The sequence below is a fragment of the Panicum hallii genome, chromosome 5 (genome assembly GCF_002211085.1).
Source record: "Panicum hallii strain FIL2 chromosome 5, PHallii_v3.1, whole genome shotgun sequence".
Lineage (NCBI taxonomy): Eukaryota > Viridiplantae > Streptophyta > Magnoliopsida > Poales > Poaceae > Panicum > Panicum hallii.
In genome coordinates, this window is record NC_038046.1 from 1,865,344 (window position 1) to 1,881,743 (window position 16,400).

The following is a 16,400-nucleotide window of genomic DNA, read 5'->3' on the forward strand; positions in this document are numbered from 1 at the left end:
CCTAATGCGTGGGCAAACAATTAGCAACTCACTCCATCCTATTGTTTGGACGGCTAAAACTAATAGTGATGTGGTGGGTTTCATCTATATAGATTTGTTTTTATGAAATAAATTTAGTGTTAACCATCTAATAAAGTTTTCCTTGAGAAAATATAGTTTATGCCACTATTTTACTGTAATGATAGAAAGTATATCATAATCTGGTTGAAGACAACTCTACGCCCTATGAAATTCATACTTCCATTCTATATATTTTAGAACACAATGGCAGCAAAAGATCCAAAAGCCTCTTTATTAAAAAAGAAACTTAGAAGTCTGACCAAATATATATTGGAAACCTATTATGTTTTTTTAACGAAACGTGCACTGATTGTGCAGCATTTCTATAAATATAGAAGAAGGAAAGGGCCTAAGCCCTACAAAGCCGCTTTACATGAGAACAGAAAAGGAACCCAACGGGAGAAAAAGCTGTACAAGCACCCAAAGGCTCACGAAAATGCCAGTAGTCCAAGAATTTGCCTCCTCTTTGATTTTTTGCAACCGCAACACCGCCGAGAGCTCTTTCCTTGAAAGTTCTTCCATTGCCCTCCTTCCAAACCTCCCAATTTACCAACGGTAGCAGAGACCGCAGCGCCTTCCTGGGGACTCCAATCGTTGTGGCCATCATGCGCCGCCACTCTCCGGTCGAGGAGGTTGAGTGCCGGCCTAAGCTGTGGCCAGGCTATCCAATCAGCAATGAGAATCCAAATACGCCTCGTGTACCTGCAGGCTGCAAGAAGGTGGTGCGTCGTTTCAGGTTCTCGTCTGCAGAGTGGATCAAGGGACTGTTTGGTTTTCTACCTAACTTGCTACAGTCTGCCACGTCTAAAGTTGGGCAGGTTTGATCAACTTAGATACTTGTTTGGTGTGCAACTACAGTTATGGTAAGATTTTTCTGCTGTTATTTTAGTCCCACTTATTAATAATTTGTAAAAGTGTGGCAAGATACTATTAGGCATAGTAAAGTGTGGTGAAGAATTCGAACGACTAACTTTAGGCAAGTGTGGCGAGAAAAGTTATGGCAACTTATGCCATATTGGTCATGAAACCAAACAGCCCCTAAACCTCATTTCTTGGCCATCCTCGAGCGGCCAATCGATCCGCGGTCCATACTCTGTTCTTCGTTATAAGCCATGCAAAGAACTTGCATTTCTGAGGTGCCCAAGGTTTGCAGATTAACGGTTTGAGCCTCAATTTGACGCTACCGAGGAACTAGGCACGGTACGCCGAGGAGGCATAGTATTCGCCATTTGCTGTCCACTTCCAAATAATCTTGTCTGGAGTGCTTGCATCGAGCTGCACATCTTGGGCGAATTCCCACAGGGCAACGAACTGTTGCATAGCCTGCAGGCTTAGGTCTCTGACCCACAGGACCTCCTTCAGGCTTCTTCTCTTGTTCCTCGAGATGGCAAAAGCATCCGGAGCTAGATCACCTATCACCTATCACCGTAACAGTAACATGTGGTTTTGGTGGCAAATGATAAGTATCGGGTACGACGAGGTATAATCTATACTATAAAGATGGAAAACTTTTGGTAGCCCGTTTTACCAACGAAAATTAACCATACCCCTCACAATAACCCCACCTGACAGCTGCGGGGTCGGCCTGACGGAGTGCAGACCAATGAAAATCGATCATTCCAAAATGATTCCGCCAAAAAACCAAATATTTTTGGCACCGCGCGCGATGGCTTACCCGCCCGCGTGTACCCGCGTTTGTCTTTCCCGAATCTCGCAAAAATCACGGCTCCTCGATCCCATCTCTTTCCTTTTGCACGCCACCCTTTCCCTCCCCTTCCATCCGCACCGTCGCTCCCTGCCTAGCCCAGCGAGGCGACGCCCCACGAGCTCGGCCACAAGTCCGACGGCGAAACCATCGAGTGGCTGCTGCAGCAGGCGGAGCCCGCCATCCTCGCGGCCACCGGCACCGGAACCATGCCGGCCAACTACTCCTCGCTCAACATCTCCATCCGCCCGGGAGAGCCGCCGCCGCCGCTAACCCTACCCGCGCCGCGCCGTTCCCGGCGCTCGCGCTCCACCCGCACCACCACCAGGCGCCCCCCGCGCCGCACGACATGCCCGCCATGATGGGCTACCACCACAACCTCCTCCAGCCACAGCAACAGGACCCCAGCGCCGGCGACGCCAACATGCGGAAGCGCTACAGGGAGGACCTTTTCAAGGAGGATGACGACCGCCAAGATCTGAGCGCGCCCAAGGCGCGCGAGCAGCAGACGGCGGCGAGGCTGATTTAGATCTCATCCTCGTCGTCTCTTTCCTCCATCGGCTGTCCCGCAGCCCGATGCCGCCGGTGGCTGCCGCCCGTTCGGGAGCGCCGCGCCTCTACCTGAAGACCCACGGGACCAGGGTCGCGAGGCTGCACCTGCTCGACTGGGTCGTGCTGGCCCTCCTCGTCGCCCTCGACGGCACGCTCAACGCCATCGAGCCTTTCCACCGGTTCGTCTCCGGTACCCGCTCAATGACAACACAATGCCCGTCTGGGATGTGCCGGTGCGTTACCTCCGCGCGTGAATCGACGACGACGAGGTATGTGCCTGCGTTTCACCTGGATTCAAGAACCTTGCTGGCTTTCCCCGCAGGTGCTCGCCGTCATCGCGCCGGTGGCCATCATCGCCGGGATATACGTGAGGAGGAAGAGAGGTACTCCAGTGCGGTGCTTTTGATAGTGGAAGTGATCTCGATAAAATCCCAGTGGAAGTGATCTCGATAAAATAGAAGCAAGCACTTTATCCTTCTTTTTAAGAGTATAAAGAAGAATAAACTGCTTACTTCTACCTGTCCAGTGCCGTGCTTTTGATAGTTCAACATTAACGCAAGTCAAATATTAGCACTATAGTATTCTTATGAAGTAAATGGTGGTAGCATCTATTAAATGGTTTAGTGATTGTTTAAAATCTGGTACCCTGATAATTTCTATTACCCCTTTTTACTGTAGTTTCAGCATATATGTATGTCTGCATTTGTGATGACTTGATTTTCTTGGCATCCAAGTATCCAACTGGTATTAAGAAGGTGAACTGCTGTAGTTGACAGAGAGAGAAATGTGTTTTTTCAGTACCAAGAACTCGTTCTAGGATGGTCTCTTTATATGCTCATGGTCATGGACAACATACTGGTTCCCTATTCTTTTCAGCACAATATTCTGTTGCAAGATACAGTGCTATTTCTCGTAGAAGCCATAATGCATTCTTTGTACTAATGCAAGATGTAACAGTAATAATAAATACATGACATTTTATGTCTGAAAGAAAATTCAATCATAAAGGAATCAGTTGGGTATGGCATCAATTTGAAATGATCACTATTAGTGAATGCAAAATATGTGCAAATCAATGTAATTTTTTTTGCTTTTATGCTATAACTTGCATCATGTAAATAAGCATGACAAAGTGGACATGGCATGATCCATTATCCATTTTTTAAATACAAATTCAAAATGTTTACTTTGCAGCTTGGCTACCATTTCTTATGTGATCTATAGAATTGTGAATATGTTCATGCTTATCGGTGTCAAGTGGTAATGGGAAAACACTTAAATTATTGTGTGTCAAATGAGAGATTTTTAGATGAATAAAGTTTTATGCTAGCCAAGTAAATGGTGTCTAGGTTCCCACCATACATTTAGTTAAAAGAAGCTACAAGATTTAATATGCAGGATGGTTGGTACGTTCCCGAGATCGTTTTGTACACTATGTAATGCTTAACAATTGAGACCGATTTGGAGTTTGGAACACATCTATTGGTTGATAGCTATTTTTTCCATGAACATTAGTTTGGCAGTATTTATTCTAATATATTCTAGGGTATGAAATGTAAATGAAGAGTTTTATGGTGCTGGAGTTTGGAGCTGTATGATGTATTTGAGAGATGAAATGATAAAATTGTTGCTTTTTTATGTGCTTATAATCTTTTGGGGTTCTTGATGCGTGACACCAAGGTGTTACCGTCAAATGGTACGACGAGGCACGCGTCTTCCATTAACATAAGGGATTTCATCTAAATAATGCCATTATTGGCTATAGGCTATAGCAATGGCTTATGTTTGTTTTGAGAATAAATGTATAATTTGGAGGATTTAGACGAAATACTCAAACCGTCAAATGCTATTAGGCATAGTGTTGTGAACAAGCATTCCAATATTCCTAGACGGACTAACTATACTTCATCTGGCAGGATCACTTTTTCAATCAAGAGAATTTTTCATACGTTTTAGGGTGGGTATGCACCCTAAAACTTGATGCACCATAAATACAATATTATTGATAACCTTAATTATTACTATATCAACGAACAGCACGTGCGTGCAGCGTGGGCCACCTTGCTAGTATTCTATACAGTTCAAATGGTAAAAACACCCAAAACTAGATATAGCCATCCTACCATCATCCGAGTTGCTTGGAAGAAAATTTTCACCTCTCAGTTTGTAATTATGAAAATACCGCCATTCTTATAATTTTCATGATGCTAGAAAAGTAATGTGGCAACGATGAAGTCAAGAGGAAGGGGAATACGCATATATTCAGAGGAAGAAAGCCACATCAACGGATGAGCAGCTTCGTTCACGCGTAGAGCATCCTTCCGGCTTACGGCGATGCCCCACTCAGCCATTCCCCTGTTTCTTCCTTAGCCTCGAAGAGAATCGTCGCCTACTGCCACTGACGGCTGAAATTCGCTGCGAGCCACACCACACGGTGCCGGTCAACGGCGCAGAAAATCTCCACCACTCGAAGCACCCAACGAGGCGCGTCGTTCGTAGGCAGGCCCTACGAGCTGGTGCCCGCTGACAAGACGGCCCCTGTTGCACTGAGCAGAGAACACGGTCCATGGGCCGGGCGCCTCCATCCGTAGCCTTTGCGGCTGATCCGCGTTAGGAGCAGAAGATTCGGAGGCTACACGGTTGCGCTAGGCCGGCCCACTGTCGTGTGAACCCAGACTACTCGTGGGACCACGTGTCATACATGCCATGCTAGTGACGTCCGCGTGTATGTAAACCGACCTGCACCACGCGCGCGTTCTAGAAGGACCTACACCCGCCAAGTGCTTCCACTGACACGCGGTCCCACTCGTTGCTTAGTCCCACCCGTCATGGATTAAGCGAAGGATGCGCGTCCAAGAAATGTCCAGGCAACCTCCTCCGATCCCCCTTCCGGTATATAAGATGAACATGGCTTGTGCCGTCGAAACAATCCCCAAGTGTTTGCGATCCGGCGGCACACGAGCCGATCAATTCAGAGGATCCAATCCATCTTGACTCTCTCCCTCACGTCTCCACCGGAAAGTCTGCGTGTTCTCTCAGCAGCCATGGCGACGAGGACGCTGGAGCTGACGCTGATTTCGGCCAAGGATCTCAAGGAGGTGAACCTGCTCTCCAAGATGGAGGTCTACGCCGTCGTCTCGCTCTCCGGCGACCCCCGCTCGCGGCAGCGGATCCAGGCCGACCGCACCGGCGGCCGCAACCCCACCTGGAACGCCACGCTCCGATTCAACGTCCCGGCCAGCGGCGCTGGATCCCTCCACGTACTCCTCCGCGCCGAGCGCGCCCTCGGCGACCGCGACGTCGGCGAGGTCCACATCCCGCTCTCCGAGCTCCTCTCCGGCGCCCCTGACGGCCCCGTCCCCGCCAAGTTCGTCGCCTACCAGGTCCGCAAGATCTCCTCCGGCAAGCCACAGGGAGTCCTCAACTTCTCATACAAGCTCGGCGAGGTCACCCAATCGGCCGCCGGGTACGCTCCCACCCCCGCCCAGTCCGCGTACACCCAGCCTCCCTCGGCCTACCCGCCGGCAGGCAAGGCCGACGCGTACCCGCCTCCCTCCGCCTACCCGCCTGCAGCCAAGGCCGACGCGTACCCGCCTCCCACCGCCTATCCGCCCGCCGGCAAGACCGACGTGCCAGCGACCGCTTACCCGCCCCCATCCGGCTACCCGCCAGCCTCGGGCAAGCCGGCAAAGGCCGGCGAGCCCGTGACTGCCTACCCTGCCGCCGGCCCCAGCACCGCGGCGCCCTACGCCGCTCCTTCGCCGCAGTACGGGTACGGCTACCCACCGCAGCAGCCCGCCGGGTACGGGTACCCTCCCCCGCCGCCGCAAGCCGGGTACGGGTACGGTGGGTACCCGCCGCAGGCCGGGTACGGGTACCAGCAGCAGGCCGTGAAGCCGCAGAAGAAGAAGAACAACTTCGGGATGGGGCTCGGGGCCGGGCTGCTCGGAGGCGCCGTCGGCGGCCTCCTGATCGGCGATATGATGTCGGACGCGTCGGCGTACGATGCCGGCTACGACGCCGGGTTCGACGACGGTGGCTTCGATTTCTAGAGCGTTCTGGCTTGATACTACAGCAGAGGCCCTTCGTTTTGGATTTGCCTTTAACCTTTGTGATGTGTTTCGTTTGTACTACCTACTAATTGTCTCAGGACCAAATCAGATTATGCATCGTATCTGATGCAATGATAATGTAAATATGATGCAGCAGAGACAGTATATGAATTGCAATTTTGTTTTTGGGCCTGTTTAGTTCCTCACGTAAAGGTAAATTTTTTTTGCGTTTACAGCGTTTTTATCTTTACGCATCTAAACGGACCGGCGCATTTTTTTTAAGCATTTGGACCCTGTAAACGTAAAAAAAAAAATTTGACGGAATCTTGCCAATTTGAAGTACTAAATAAAATCTATTTACAAAACTTTTTGCACAGATGGGCTGTAAATCGCGAGACGAATCTAATGATGCTAATTAATCTATGATTAAGCAATAATTAGCGGATGGTTACTGTAGCATCACTGTTGCAAAATATGGATTAAGCAGGATCATTAGATTCGTCTCGCGATTTACAGCCATCCATGCAAAAAGTTTTGTAAATAGACTTCATTTAGTACTTCAAATTGGCAAGATTCCTTCGAAAATTTTGCGTTTACGGTTTCTTTGCGTTTACGGGGTGGGAACCGTAAACGCAAAAACTTGTAAACTTTTACAGCCGCCATTTTACGTTTACACGCGATCTAAACAGGGCCTTTGTTCAGATTCGCACTGAATTTCAAAGTTGTGCTAGTCTGGTCGATTGATGTCTGCAGTTTGAATCAAACACCTGCTTGTGGTGACTGTCCAACTTGGAATCAGCAGGTGAGTTGGATTGACCGGGTTACTGAATATAATTGACGCCCGGTTTTCTCTGGCGCTGACCTGAGCCGGCTCGACATTGACGAGTGCATCAGCACTTGTGCACGATGTCAGAAACTTTGGCGTCAGCTTTCATTAACAAAGTCAAGCAAATTTTCGATTTCTTTAACAGAGTCAAGCTTTGTATGTGCGGTACTACCTGTACTTTGAATTTCGGTGCTGGTGGGTACGAGTACGACCTTTCGCGTAGGAAAAAAAAAGGCGATGTGCAAAGCCTGCGGGCCCAACCGTTCGTGCCACACATGATAGAGCAATACAGTGCCTGCGTTAAAATATCCTCTAGTTTAAAGTTTGAATAGCCTCGATATCTCTTTAAACGATTTAAATGAACTTTTGAAACTACACCAGCATTACAGTACCAGCCACACATGATAGAGCAACACATACCAGCACTAGGGGTAGTGAGAGAAAACAGCACCAGCGTTGTTGCTCCTCGCGATAATAATGGATCGATAGTGATGGGCCAACCGCTAATTGCGAGCTGCGACCAACGTGAACCTGATGGACCCGTGATGATGTAGTGTACGAGTTTTTTTTGAAAAAGGGTTAAAGAAAAATTAAAATTCGAAAAAGGGGTGCCAGCTTGGAATATTTCGAAAAATGGGTGCCTCCCGCCCAATGAAAGGGCGGGATGACGCATCCCGCCCATCCAACGGGCGGGGGGTCGGCTAGGGGAGGAAAACTTTTTCGCAGGGGCCTCTTCGCGAAAGTTACGCAACATCCCGCCGTTCCAACGGGCGGGGTGTCTTCCGAGGGGCCCTCCCGCCCGTTGGGCGCGCGGGACGTTCCGCCGAGGGGCATCCCGCCCCCCCAACGGGCGGGAGGTCCCGCGAGGGGCAACCCGCCCTTCCAACGGGCGGGATGTCTCCCCCCCCCCACTATTTAATTCCGCACCCACCCCCTAATTCTCATAAAATTCATCAAAAATCAACAAAAAAGAAAAGGAGGAGAGGAGAGGAGAGGAAGAGAGGAGAGGAAGCGGCGAAGCCCTGTCCACACGTCGGTTTGGAGGTATTATAATCGTATAATTATTAATTATTTTTACGAATATTTGTTAGGGTAGTTACACGTAGAATTCAGTATTTTCAATAGCTTTTAGAAATATTTGTTAGGATAGTTCTATTTTAAATAGTTTTGAGTATTTTTAATAGTTTTTAGATATATTTCTCAGGGTAGTTATATTTTGAATAGTTTTTATAATTGCAGTAGTTTTTAGATATATTTTTTAGGTTAGTTATATTTCGAATAGGTTTCAGTATTTTGAATAGCTTTTAGAAATATTACTTAGGGTAGTTCTGTTATAAATAGTTTTTAGTATTTTCAATTGTTTTTAGATATATTTCTTAGGAAAGTTATATTTTGAATAGTTTTTATAATTGCAGTAGTTTTTAGACATATTTTTTAGGGTAGTTATATTTCGAATAGGTTTCAGTATTTTGAATAGCTTTTAGAAATGTTTCTTAGGGTAGTTTTGTTATAAATAGTTTTTAGTATTTTCAATTATTTTTAGATATATTTCTTAGGGTAGTTATATTTTGAATAGTTTTTATAATTGCAGTAGTTTTTAGACATATTTTTTAGGGTAGTTATATTTCGAATAGGTTTCAGTATTTTGAATAGCTTTTAGAAATATTTATTAGGTTAGTTCTATTATAAATAGTTTTTAGTATTTTCAATTATTTGTAGGAATATATCTTACGGTACTTATATTTTTCATGCAGATATGGCGCAGACACCAGAGCTCCTTGACGCACACATCGACGAACGGCACAGGTCTTACCTGGCAGCGGTGGAGGGGCGGGAGCTTCACGAGTTGCGCCCTCGTGTAGCAAAGGAGTTGTTGCACCTGGACGACCGCTGGATTGACAGGTGATACTTTATATTTTTTATGAAACTAATATATAGCTTGTACGATAATTGTAACCACAATGCAAAATATATACAGGTTACGTGAGGCTGGTTTGCTGCCACTCGCACGTATACTTCAGGCCGGCGACGGCCAAGACGGTGGCGCCAAGAAGCGGATGCAGCTGGACCGCTCTCTACTTGCAGCGTTGGTGGACAGGTGGCGTCCGGAGACGCACACGTTCCACTTGCCGTGCGGGGAGATGGTCTCCACGTTGCAGGACGTGTCGTACCTGCTCGGCCTTCCCATTGCGGGTGAAGCTGTTGGCCCGGTTGCCGTGCCACCTTTCTGGAGGGCGGAGCTGCAGGAGCGGTTTGCTCCAGCGAACCCGCCACTTGTTGAGAACGTACCTGATTTGCCCGGCCCCGCCAAGAGTTGGGTAATACAATTTAGGGTACGTCCAGTTATTTTTTATTTAATTTAATTGAATCATATGTGAGTACCTCTAAGTTTTGAGCAAATATATTACAGGCTCAGGATCTGCACCCTCTAGCTGGGCAATACGAGGTGTTACGATACCTGGAGGCATATCTGTTTTGGTTGTTCGGCTGGACTCTTTTCTGCAACTCTACCGGCAATTATGTGGACAAGGTGCTCATGCAATACGCGCGCGCGTTTGCGGATGCGGAGCCGGGCCAGGTACCTGGGTGGAGCTGGGAATCGGCAGTGCTTGCTGCCACGTACCGAGGCCTTTGCGAGGCCTGTTTGAAGACGGAGAGGACCGCCGTCATCACAGGCTTCCCACTTCTGCTGCAGCTATGGTCGTACAAGCGATTCTCCATAGCACGTCCCCTAATCAGCGAGGAGCCTTATCCGCCCGAGATGTATGGGATGTGGGACGAGGATAGCCCCACGATAGGTTCGCTTTGGACCGATCGACGGGTAAGTTCTTTTAAGCTCTTTAATTTACTGTTGTACGTTTCTGTATGTGAGGAGTACCGATGCAGTTGTATAATTTTTGCAGATGAGCTGGGCACATCGGCAGGTCCGAAAAGTATACCCTATGTTCGTGTCCGAATTTGATCGGATGCGGCCACAGGATGTCATCTGGACACCGTACACCGCTGCGGCTATCCAGACACGTGCGCCGCATGGGTTGTCTTTCCTCTGCACGTGTGACGAGGAGTACTGGCTGACAAAGGCGAACCTAGTGTTCGATATTCTCGTCGAGCCGTACTGCGTCGAGCGTGTGATGAGGTAGTTCGGGCGACGACAGCACTTTCCTCTCCTACCTCGAGCGTTCCAGGCCGTGCCGCGCAACGTACACGAGTAAGTTTGTGATAACTCGTTTTATATTAATTATATATTCGTCAAGATGCAGGAGTACGTAGAAGGGTGGCTTGACGCACGTGAGGATGTGTGGGACGAGGGGCAGCCACACACGGAGGCGTCATACGCCGCGTACCTCCGCTGGTACCTCCTTCGCACGCGTCCGTACGTCACTCTTTCACGCATTGATGACGCGGAGCATCAGCACCAGCTGACCATCTCGGACACGTATCCCTCGTACCGTGATCAGGAGCACCGTGACGCGGTACGTCTTTCGCAACTTGAATTATTTAATCTTTTTTTATAAAAGATCGATAATAATATTACTCTGCATCACATTACGTATGCAGATTGATCTGATCAACTACGCGGAGGTCGAAGCTACATCTCAGATCACGTTGCTTGAACGTGGAGTACGTGTACCGGAGTCACAGTACAAGGACACCTTGCGTAAAATTCAAGACAACTTGATGCGAGCGTTACGTGCACGGACGTGTCGCGGCAGAGACGACGTGGGGGCCTCTAGTTCATCTCATGCGTCGGCCCATGTGTACACAGCTGGCCCGTCGACCTCTGCAGCACCACATGCAGCGTCCAGCGGTACTGCTGCTAGTTCAAGCTGTAAGTCCTTTATAATTGCCATTTCGATCATCTTTGATTTACACGACTAATTTCGTTTCTTTTTATAGTCATGCACTCGACGGCAATGGGACCTCCTCCTGTAAGAATGGAGCCTCAGACGTTTGGCGCGTACACTCCAGGAACGTCTCTCCCATCAGGTTCGATGCCAGCTGCACCAGCTGCACCGTACTCTCAGGGCTACGCTCAGCATGCATGGTCGGCGGGAGCTCCTGCGTACGGTGCTCCATTCGGTGTGCCGGACTGGGATGACCGGGAGGGCGGCTCCGCCACTTGGTCAGAGCTGGTGGGCGGCGGCGCCGAGCCTGACATCATTGGTCCATCCCAGACGTATGACGCTCCAGGTGCACAGTCCCAGGATGACCCCTTCACGCCTGCACCTCCTCCGCCTCGTCCTCACCATGCTCCGGATGCATTTACGTACTCGGAGAATCACATATGCCGACGGGTTAGGACTAGGGGGGAGGACCAAGAGAGCGCGAGGTCCTGGACATGCGGGGTAGATACTCCTGATTCGGTCGACTTTTTATATTTAAACTCGTTTTGTATTATACTATTTTCTTTTTAATTGGTTGATATATCGTAGTATCGTAATATTTGGATTCTACGCTGCAAAACGTTATCATTTAACCATATTCATACGAGTTTTAGATAGAGCAATCTTCCTCGTAAAATTGAATTAAATTTTTAAATGTATACAAAAGAGTATGGCGAATCAATATTGTATTTAAAAATAGTCTGAATTTTAAATAGATTGTAAATCATAAATTCCAACAGAAAATAAAAAAAAATAGACAGTCAACATCCCGCCCACTGGCCGGGCGGGATGCTTCCCGCCCTCTGATCGGGCGGGATCCCTGCCTCAGGATCTCTTCGCGAATAAGAAACTTTCTTATTCGCGAAGGGGCCCTCGGGAGGGGCCTGCAAAAAACTTTTTGGAACATCCCGCCCTCTGGTTGGGCGGGATGTCCCCTCCCGCCCGATTTTTTTGAAATATTTCAAGCCGGCACCCTTTTTTCGAATTTTATTTTAACCCTTTTTTTTAAAAAAAACTCTATAGTGTACCCCTGAGGTTGCACGAATGATGATGGCACCTGAAGACAAGAATCACGCATGATGATGGCGAGTGCGACCTGACTTTTTCTTGCCACCCCCCGTTTCAACGGTGGATGCACATTTTAGAGGAGTTTTGTGAGCCTTGTTTGCAAAGTCCTCGACCACCAGAGCTCCATGGTTCCTGTGAGAAAAGGTGCTCTTCCATGGCAATATTTATTCATCGTCGCAACGATGGTCCGATGTTGATAGGCCAATGACCTAATGGTGACCGAGCCGAATCGTCTACTAGAATGGCGACGCGCTTCCTAGCCAAGTAAATGCTCGCATTGACTTGTCTTGATTGCGATCCGGTTGCTGATCGTTTTCTCCCTACTCCACTGGCAACTGGGGCCCAAATCGCCTATCGTCATTATTCATGAAATCATGATGATCGAACTAATACGCTCAGAAGTGTGAAGTGATGTACTCCGATCCTACACGTAGTTACGGCGACGTGTATGTACAGCGGAGTACCGAGTCCAACTCCAAACCCCTACGCCACGAAAGGCATGTGCTGCCTTCCCCGCTATGTCTACCGGGACACGGCCAGGGCGCCTCGACGCCTCCGATGGCAACACCGTAAATAAACCCCACCTCCAGCCCCACTTGCCCCTCCGCAACCCCGACCTCTATCGCTACCCCCCCGCACCGCCCAAGCAACCCCGTGGCACGAATCCTCCCGCAGCCCTACCTCCCTGCCCGTTCTGCCCCTCGCCCATGGCGACGCCCGCCGCCGCCCCGGCCCCACCAAACCCTAACCCCGTCCCCGACGACCCGCCGCCTCCACCGCCGCAGCAGGAGGAGGAGGCGCCGGAGCAGGAGCAGGAGACGTCGTCGCCGCCGCCGCTCGCCCCCACCACCTCGATCGAGCGCACCCCGTCCGGCGGCGAGGAGACCGAGAGCGATGACTCCTCGTCCGTCTCGTCGGCAGCCTCCTCCGCCCCCGCCCCCGCTGCCGCCGGGGGCGCGGCCGGGAGGCCCTTCCCCGCGGCCAAGGACCTGCTCCACATCTCCTTCAACCAGGACTACGGCTGCTTCGCGGCGGGCACCAAGTCGGGCTTCCGCATCTACAACTGCGACCCCTTCCGCGAGATCTTCCGCCGCGACCTCGCCGCCGAGGGCGACGGCAGCGGGGGAGGGGGCATCGGCGTCGTCGAGATGCTCTTCCGCTGCAACATACTCGCGCTCGTCGGCGGTGGCGACAACCCCCACTACCCGCCCAACAAGGTCATGATCTGGGATGACCACCAGAGCCGCTGCATCGGGGAGCTCTCCTTCCGCTCCCCAGTCCGCGGAGTCCGCCTGCGCCGCGACCGCATCATAGTGGTCCTCGAGAACAAAATTTTCGTGTACAACTTCGCCGACCTTAAGCTCGTGCACCAGATTGAGACGGCGCCCAACCCCAAGGGTCTCTGCGCGGTGTCGCAGCAGCCTGGGTCCATCGTGCTAGTTTGCCCTGGTGCGCAAAAGGGGCAGGTCAGGGTGGAACACTATGGGGCAAGGAAGACCAAGTTTATCAATGCACACACTTCCCGTGTTGCGTGCTTCGCGTTGTCGCAGGATGGGAGGCTGATCGCCACTGCTAGCACCAAAGGAACGCTAGTCAGAATCTACAATGCTGTTGAGGGCAATCTTCTGCAGGAAGTAAGTTTTCTTAACAACTAACATTTATGTAACGTTAATATGCAAGTCCAGTTGGGGAACTTCAAAATTGACAAAAACTGATTTTGGTCAAGTGGATAGGGAAAACATGTCTTTGAGCAGCTGCTGGATGTGAACTTGGAATAGTTTATGATTTGTTTAAATGTGCTACCTTTTTTGCTAGCATGGTATAGCGTTGCCTCACATGGATCATTTTTACTTTGATGGTCTTGTGGTAACTGCAGGCTTCATAGCTAGCTTGACATTCTTTACAGGTTGTTAGTAGAAACAGAACATAGCCTTTTTTGATCATGACCAAACATGAAATGATTACGGATGGACGGTGCATTCCTGATTTAATTAATCAGTTGAATATAATTTGAGAGAAGTTTGGTGTTTCTGTGTTTGTGGTGAAGGGAAAGCGATTGTGACATCTGGTGCTGTTCAGAATGGGTTTACTATTCGAGAAAAAAAATGTAATGCATGCAAACTTGATACATGCATCCAATAACAAAGTTTTTTGTATGATGTTTAGATTTGATATTGTATTTTTTGAAAAATACCGTCAATTGCTTCTAATTTTTACATTTCTTGATCAAGTTTCCTACTTATGGATCTCGTTGTGCAACTGTTACTGACCTATGTTGCTCTTTGGTATATTAACTCTTGTAAATTTGCTTTTGTTTAAGTACCGACAAACTTATGACACATTCTGTACATATTTTTACTGAGGATATGGTTATTAATTGTGTCTGCTTTCTTCTGTTTTAGGTAAGGAGAGGTGCAGACAGAGCAGAAATATATAGCTTGGCTTTCTCAAATAATTTGCAGTATTTGGCTGTATCCAGTGATAAAGGAACAATTCACGTGTTCAATCTAAAGATAAATGTGGGATCGACTGCAAATGATAAGCCTATGCCTGCTCCAGAATCCGAAATTCCCCATATAAGTCCTCCTCTTTCCTTCATCAAGGGTAAGTTCCCTAGCTATCCATTCAAATTTCTCGACTTAGAATGCATGTGTCTTGAAATAGTTCCGCTTTTGGTTACTGTGAATGGCATGTGAACTGACTAACAGTTTTCTAACATGCAAGCTGATATATTTTATACCTTCCTAAATTTATGAAGTGTACTTTGGTAGCTAAGTATAAAAGGGCTGACAACTTGAAATGCTAAATTGTAGAAGAATATAGAGCAGTAATGTCGCTTTCAGATCTCTGCGCCCTTTACTCCTTATATCTGAGATTAGATAATAATGCTTGCTGGAAACTTGGAATTGAACACTATACGTTGTTTGATATGACCTTATTATTTCTGTTTCCTTTCCTTTACTTTTTCTTTCTTGAGAAAAGAACACACTTGTACACTTCAAGTGGTTTCTGTTTGATACTCTGGGTTTGGCTTGATACCAGGACTTGTGGCTTTGCGGTCTCTTGGTTGTAGCATACGTTACTTACCCAGAATAAGATCTTTATCTCAATATTTAAGCATATTGAAGTGTCTTTGCTGTTTCTAATTTTCCTTTCTTGATCGGGCTCAGATTCACTTGTTTATTTTCCATCATTGGTAGGTGTGTTGCCAAAATATTTCCACTCTGAGTGGTCAGTTGCTCAATTCAGGCTCCATGAGGGTGAGCAGTATATTGTTGCATTTGGACACGAGAAGAATACCGTGGCAGTTGTTGGTATGGATGGAAGGTACGGTCAATATTTCAGTGATGTAGTTTGCATCTACGGATTTGAGATTGATAATCTACTTTTCATGATTTTGCAGCTTCTACAGATGCCAGTTTGACCCTGTTAATGGAGGAGAAATGTTGCAGCTGGAGTGCTACAATTTCCTAAAACCATCGGATCAACAGTAGCAGCAAAATCATCAGCTATTCATCTCCCTTGTACCAGGATTGTACAGTATCTTTGTGCGCTCTCGGTCAACCGGGGGCTGCTAAAAGCTAATATTTTATTTGTAAATATATCGTGCTTGTTCCAGAGTATGTTCTGTGGAGGGTCAAAACACCCTTCTGCAGATGAACATAATAATAGAATGCATCTTTATTTTACGAATAAAATAGCCTAAACATTTGTTAATCAATTTTTTAATAAGCTTCTTTTGCCGTTCCTTTGGCCAATAAATCAACTGGCGTGGCACGTTTTTCTGCTGTGTTTGATTGCGTGACTGTTGTATTGATCGTTCTGGGTGATGTTTCGTCCTGTCTGATGATTAGATGAGTAGTAGCGACTTGTCCTCCCCCTTGCCCCTCCTGTGGTTTGGCATATGCTTACCGTGAATGGTGTTTGCACACCTTCCCATGGAGAAGGTGATCTTGGCCGAAAGAGGTCTTGCGCTAGTAACCAGGGAAGAGTTTGAATCCTTGCTCCGAATGATCCGGCATCCGCCCGAGGACCCCGATCCAGTTCCTTCCCCGCAGCCCCGGCATTCATGCGCGCAACGCCGCGTACCTACGCCGCCGGGCGCCATCAAGTCGAGGCAGCTTCCTCCCCGCCGCCTCAACTTGCACATCGATGAACTCGCACCGATTCACACTGAGATTGATGAGGTGGTTGAGGAAATATCGCGTCTGCTCCGTTGCCTGTCGATGATAATGACGTGGGCTGCGCCAATC

At 48.3% G+C, this 16,400-nt stretch overlaps 2 protein-coding genes and 1 long non-coding RNA gene across 3 annotated transcripts; all 3 read left to right on the plus strand.

Annotated features, from left to right (window-relative positions):
• Positions 1–1,783: 1,783 nt before the first annotated feature.
• On the plus strand, positions 1,784–3,963 carry LOC112893031. Its single transcript, XR_003228737.1, has 2 exons — positions 1,784–2,550; positions 2,640–3,963. It is a non-coding gene; the product is annotated as an uncharacterized LOC112893031 (long non-coding RNA).
• A 1,271-nt stretch (positions 3,964–5,234) lies between these two features.
• LOC112893028 (protein SRC2-like) lies at positions 5,235–6,561 on the plus strand. Its single transcript, XM_025960167.1, has one exon. The coding sequence runs from the start codon at positions 5,362–5,364 to the stop codon at positions 6,367–6,369; it is 1,008 nt and encodes a 335-aa protein (XP_025815952.1). The 5' UTR covers positions 5,235–5,361; the 3' UTR covers positions 6,370–6,561.
• Positions 6,562–12,695: 6,134 nt separating this feature from the next.
• Positions 12,696–15,864, plus strand: LOC112893026 (autophagy-related protein 18a). The gene is made up of 4 exons (XM_025960163.1): positions 12,696–13,781; positions 14,550–14,751; positions 15,348–15,474; positions 15,551–15,864. The coding sequence occupies exons 1-4, from the start codon at positions 12,855–12,857 to the stop codon at positions 15,639–15,641; spliced, it is 1,347 nt and encodes a 448-aa protein (XP_025815948.1). The 5' UTR covers positions 12,696–12,854; the 3' UTR covers positions 15,642–15,864.
• The last annotated feature ends 536 nt before the right edge of the window (positions 15,865–16,400 follow it).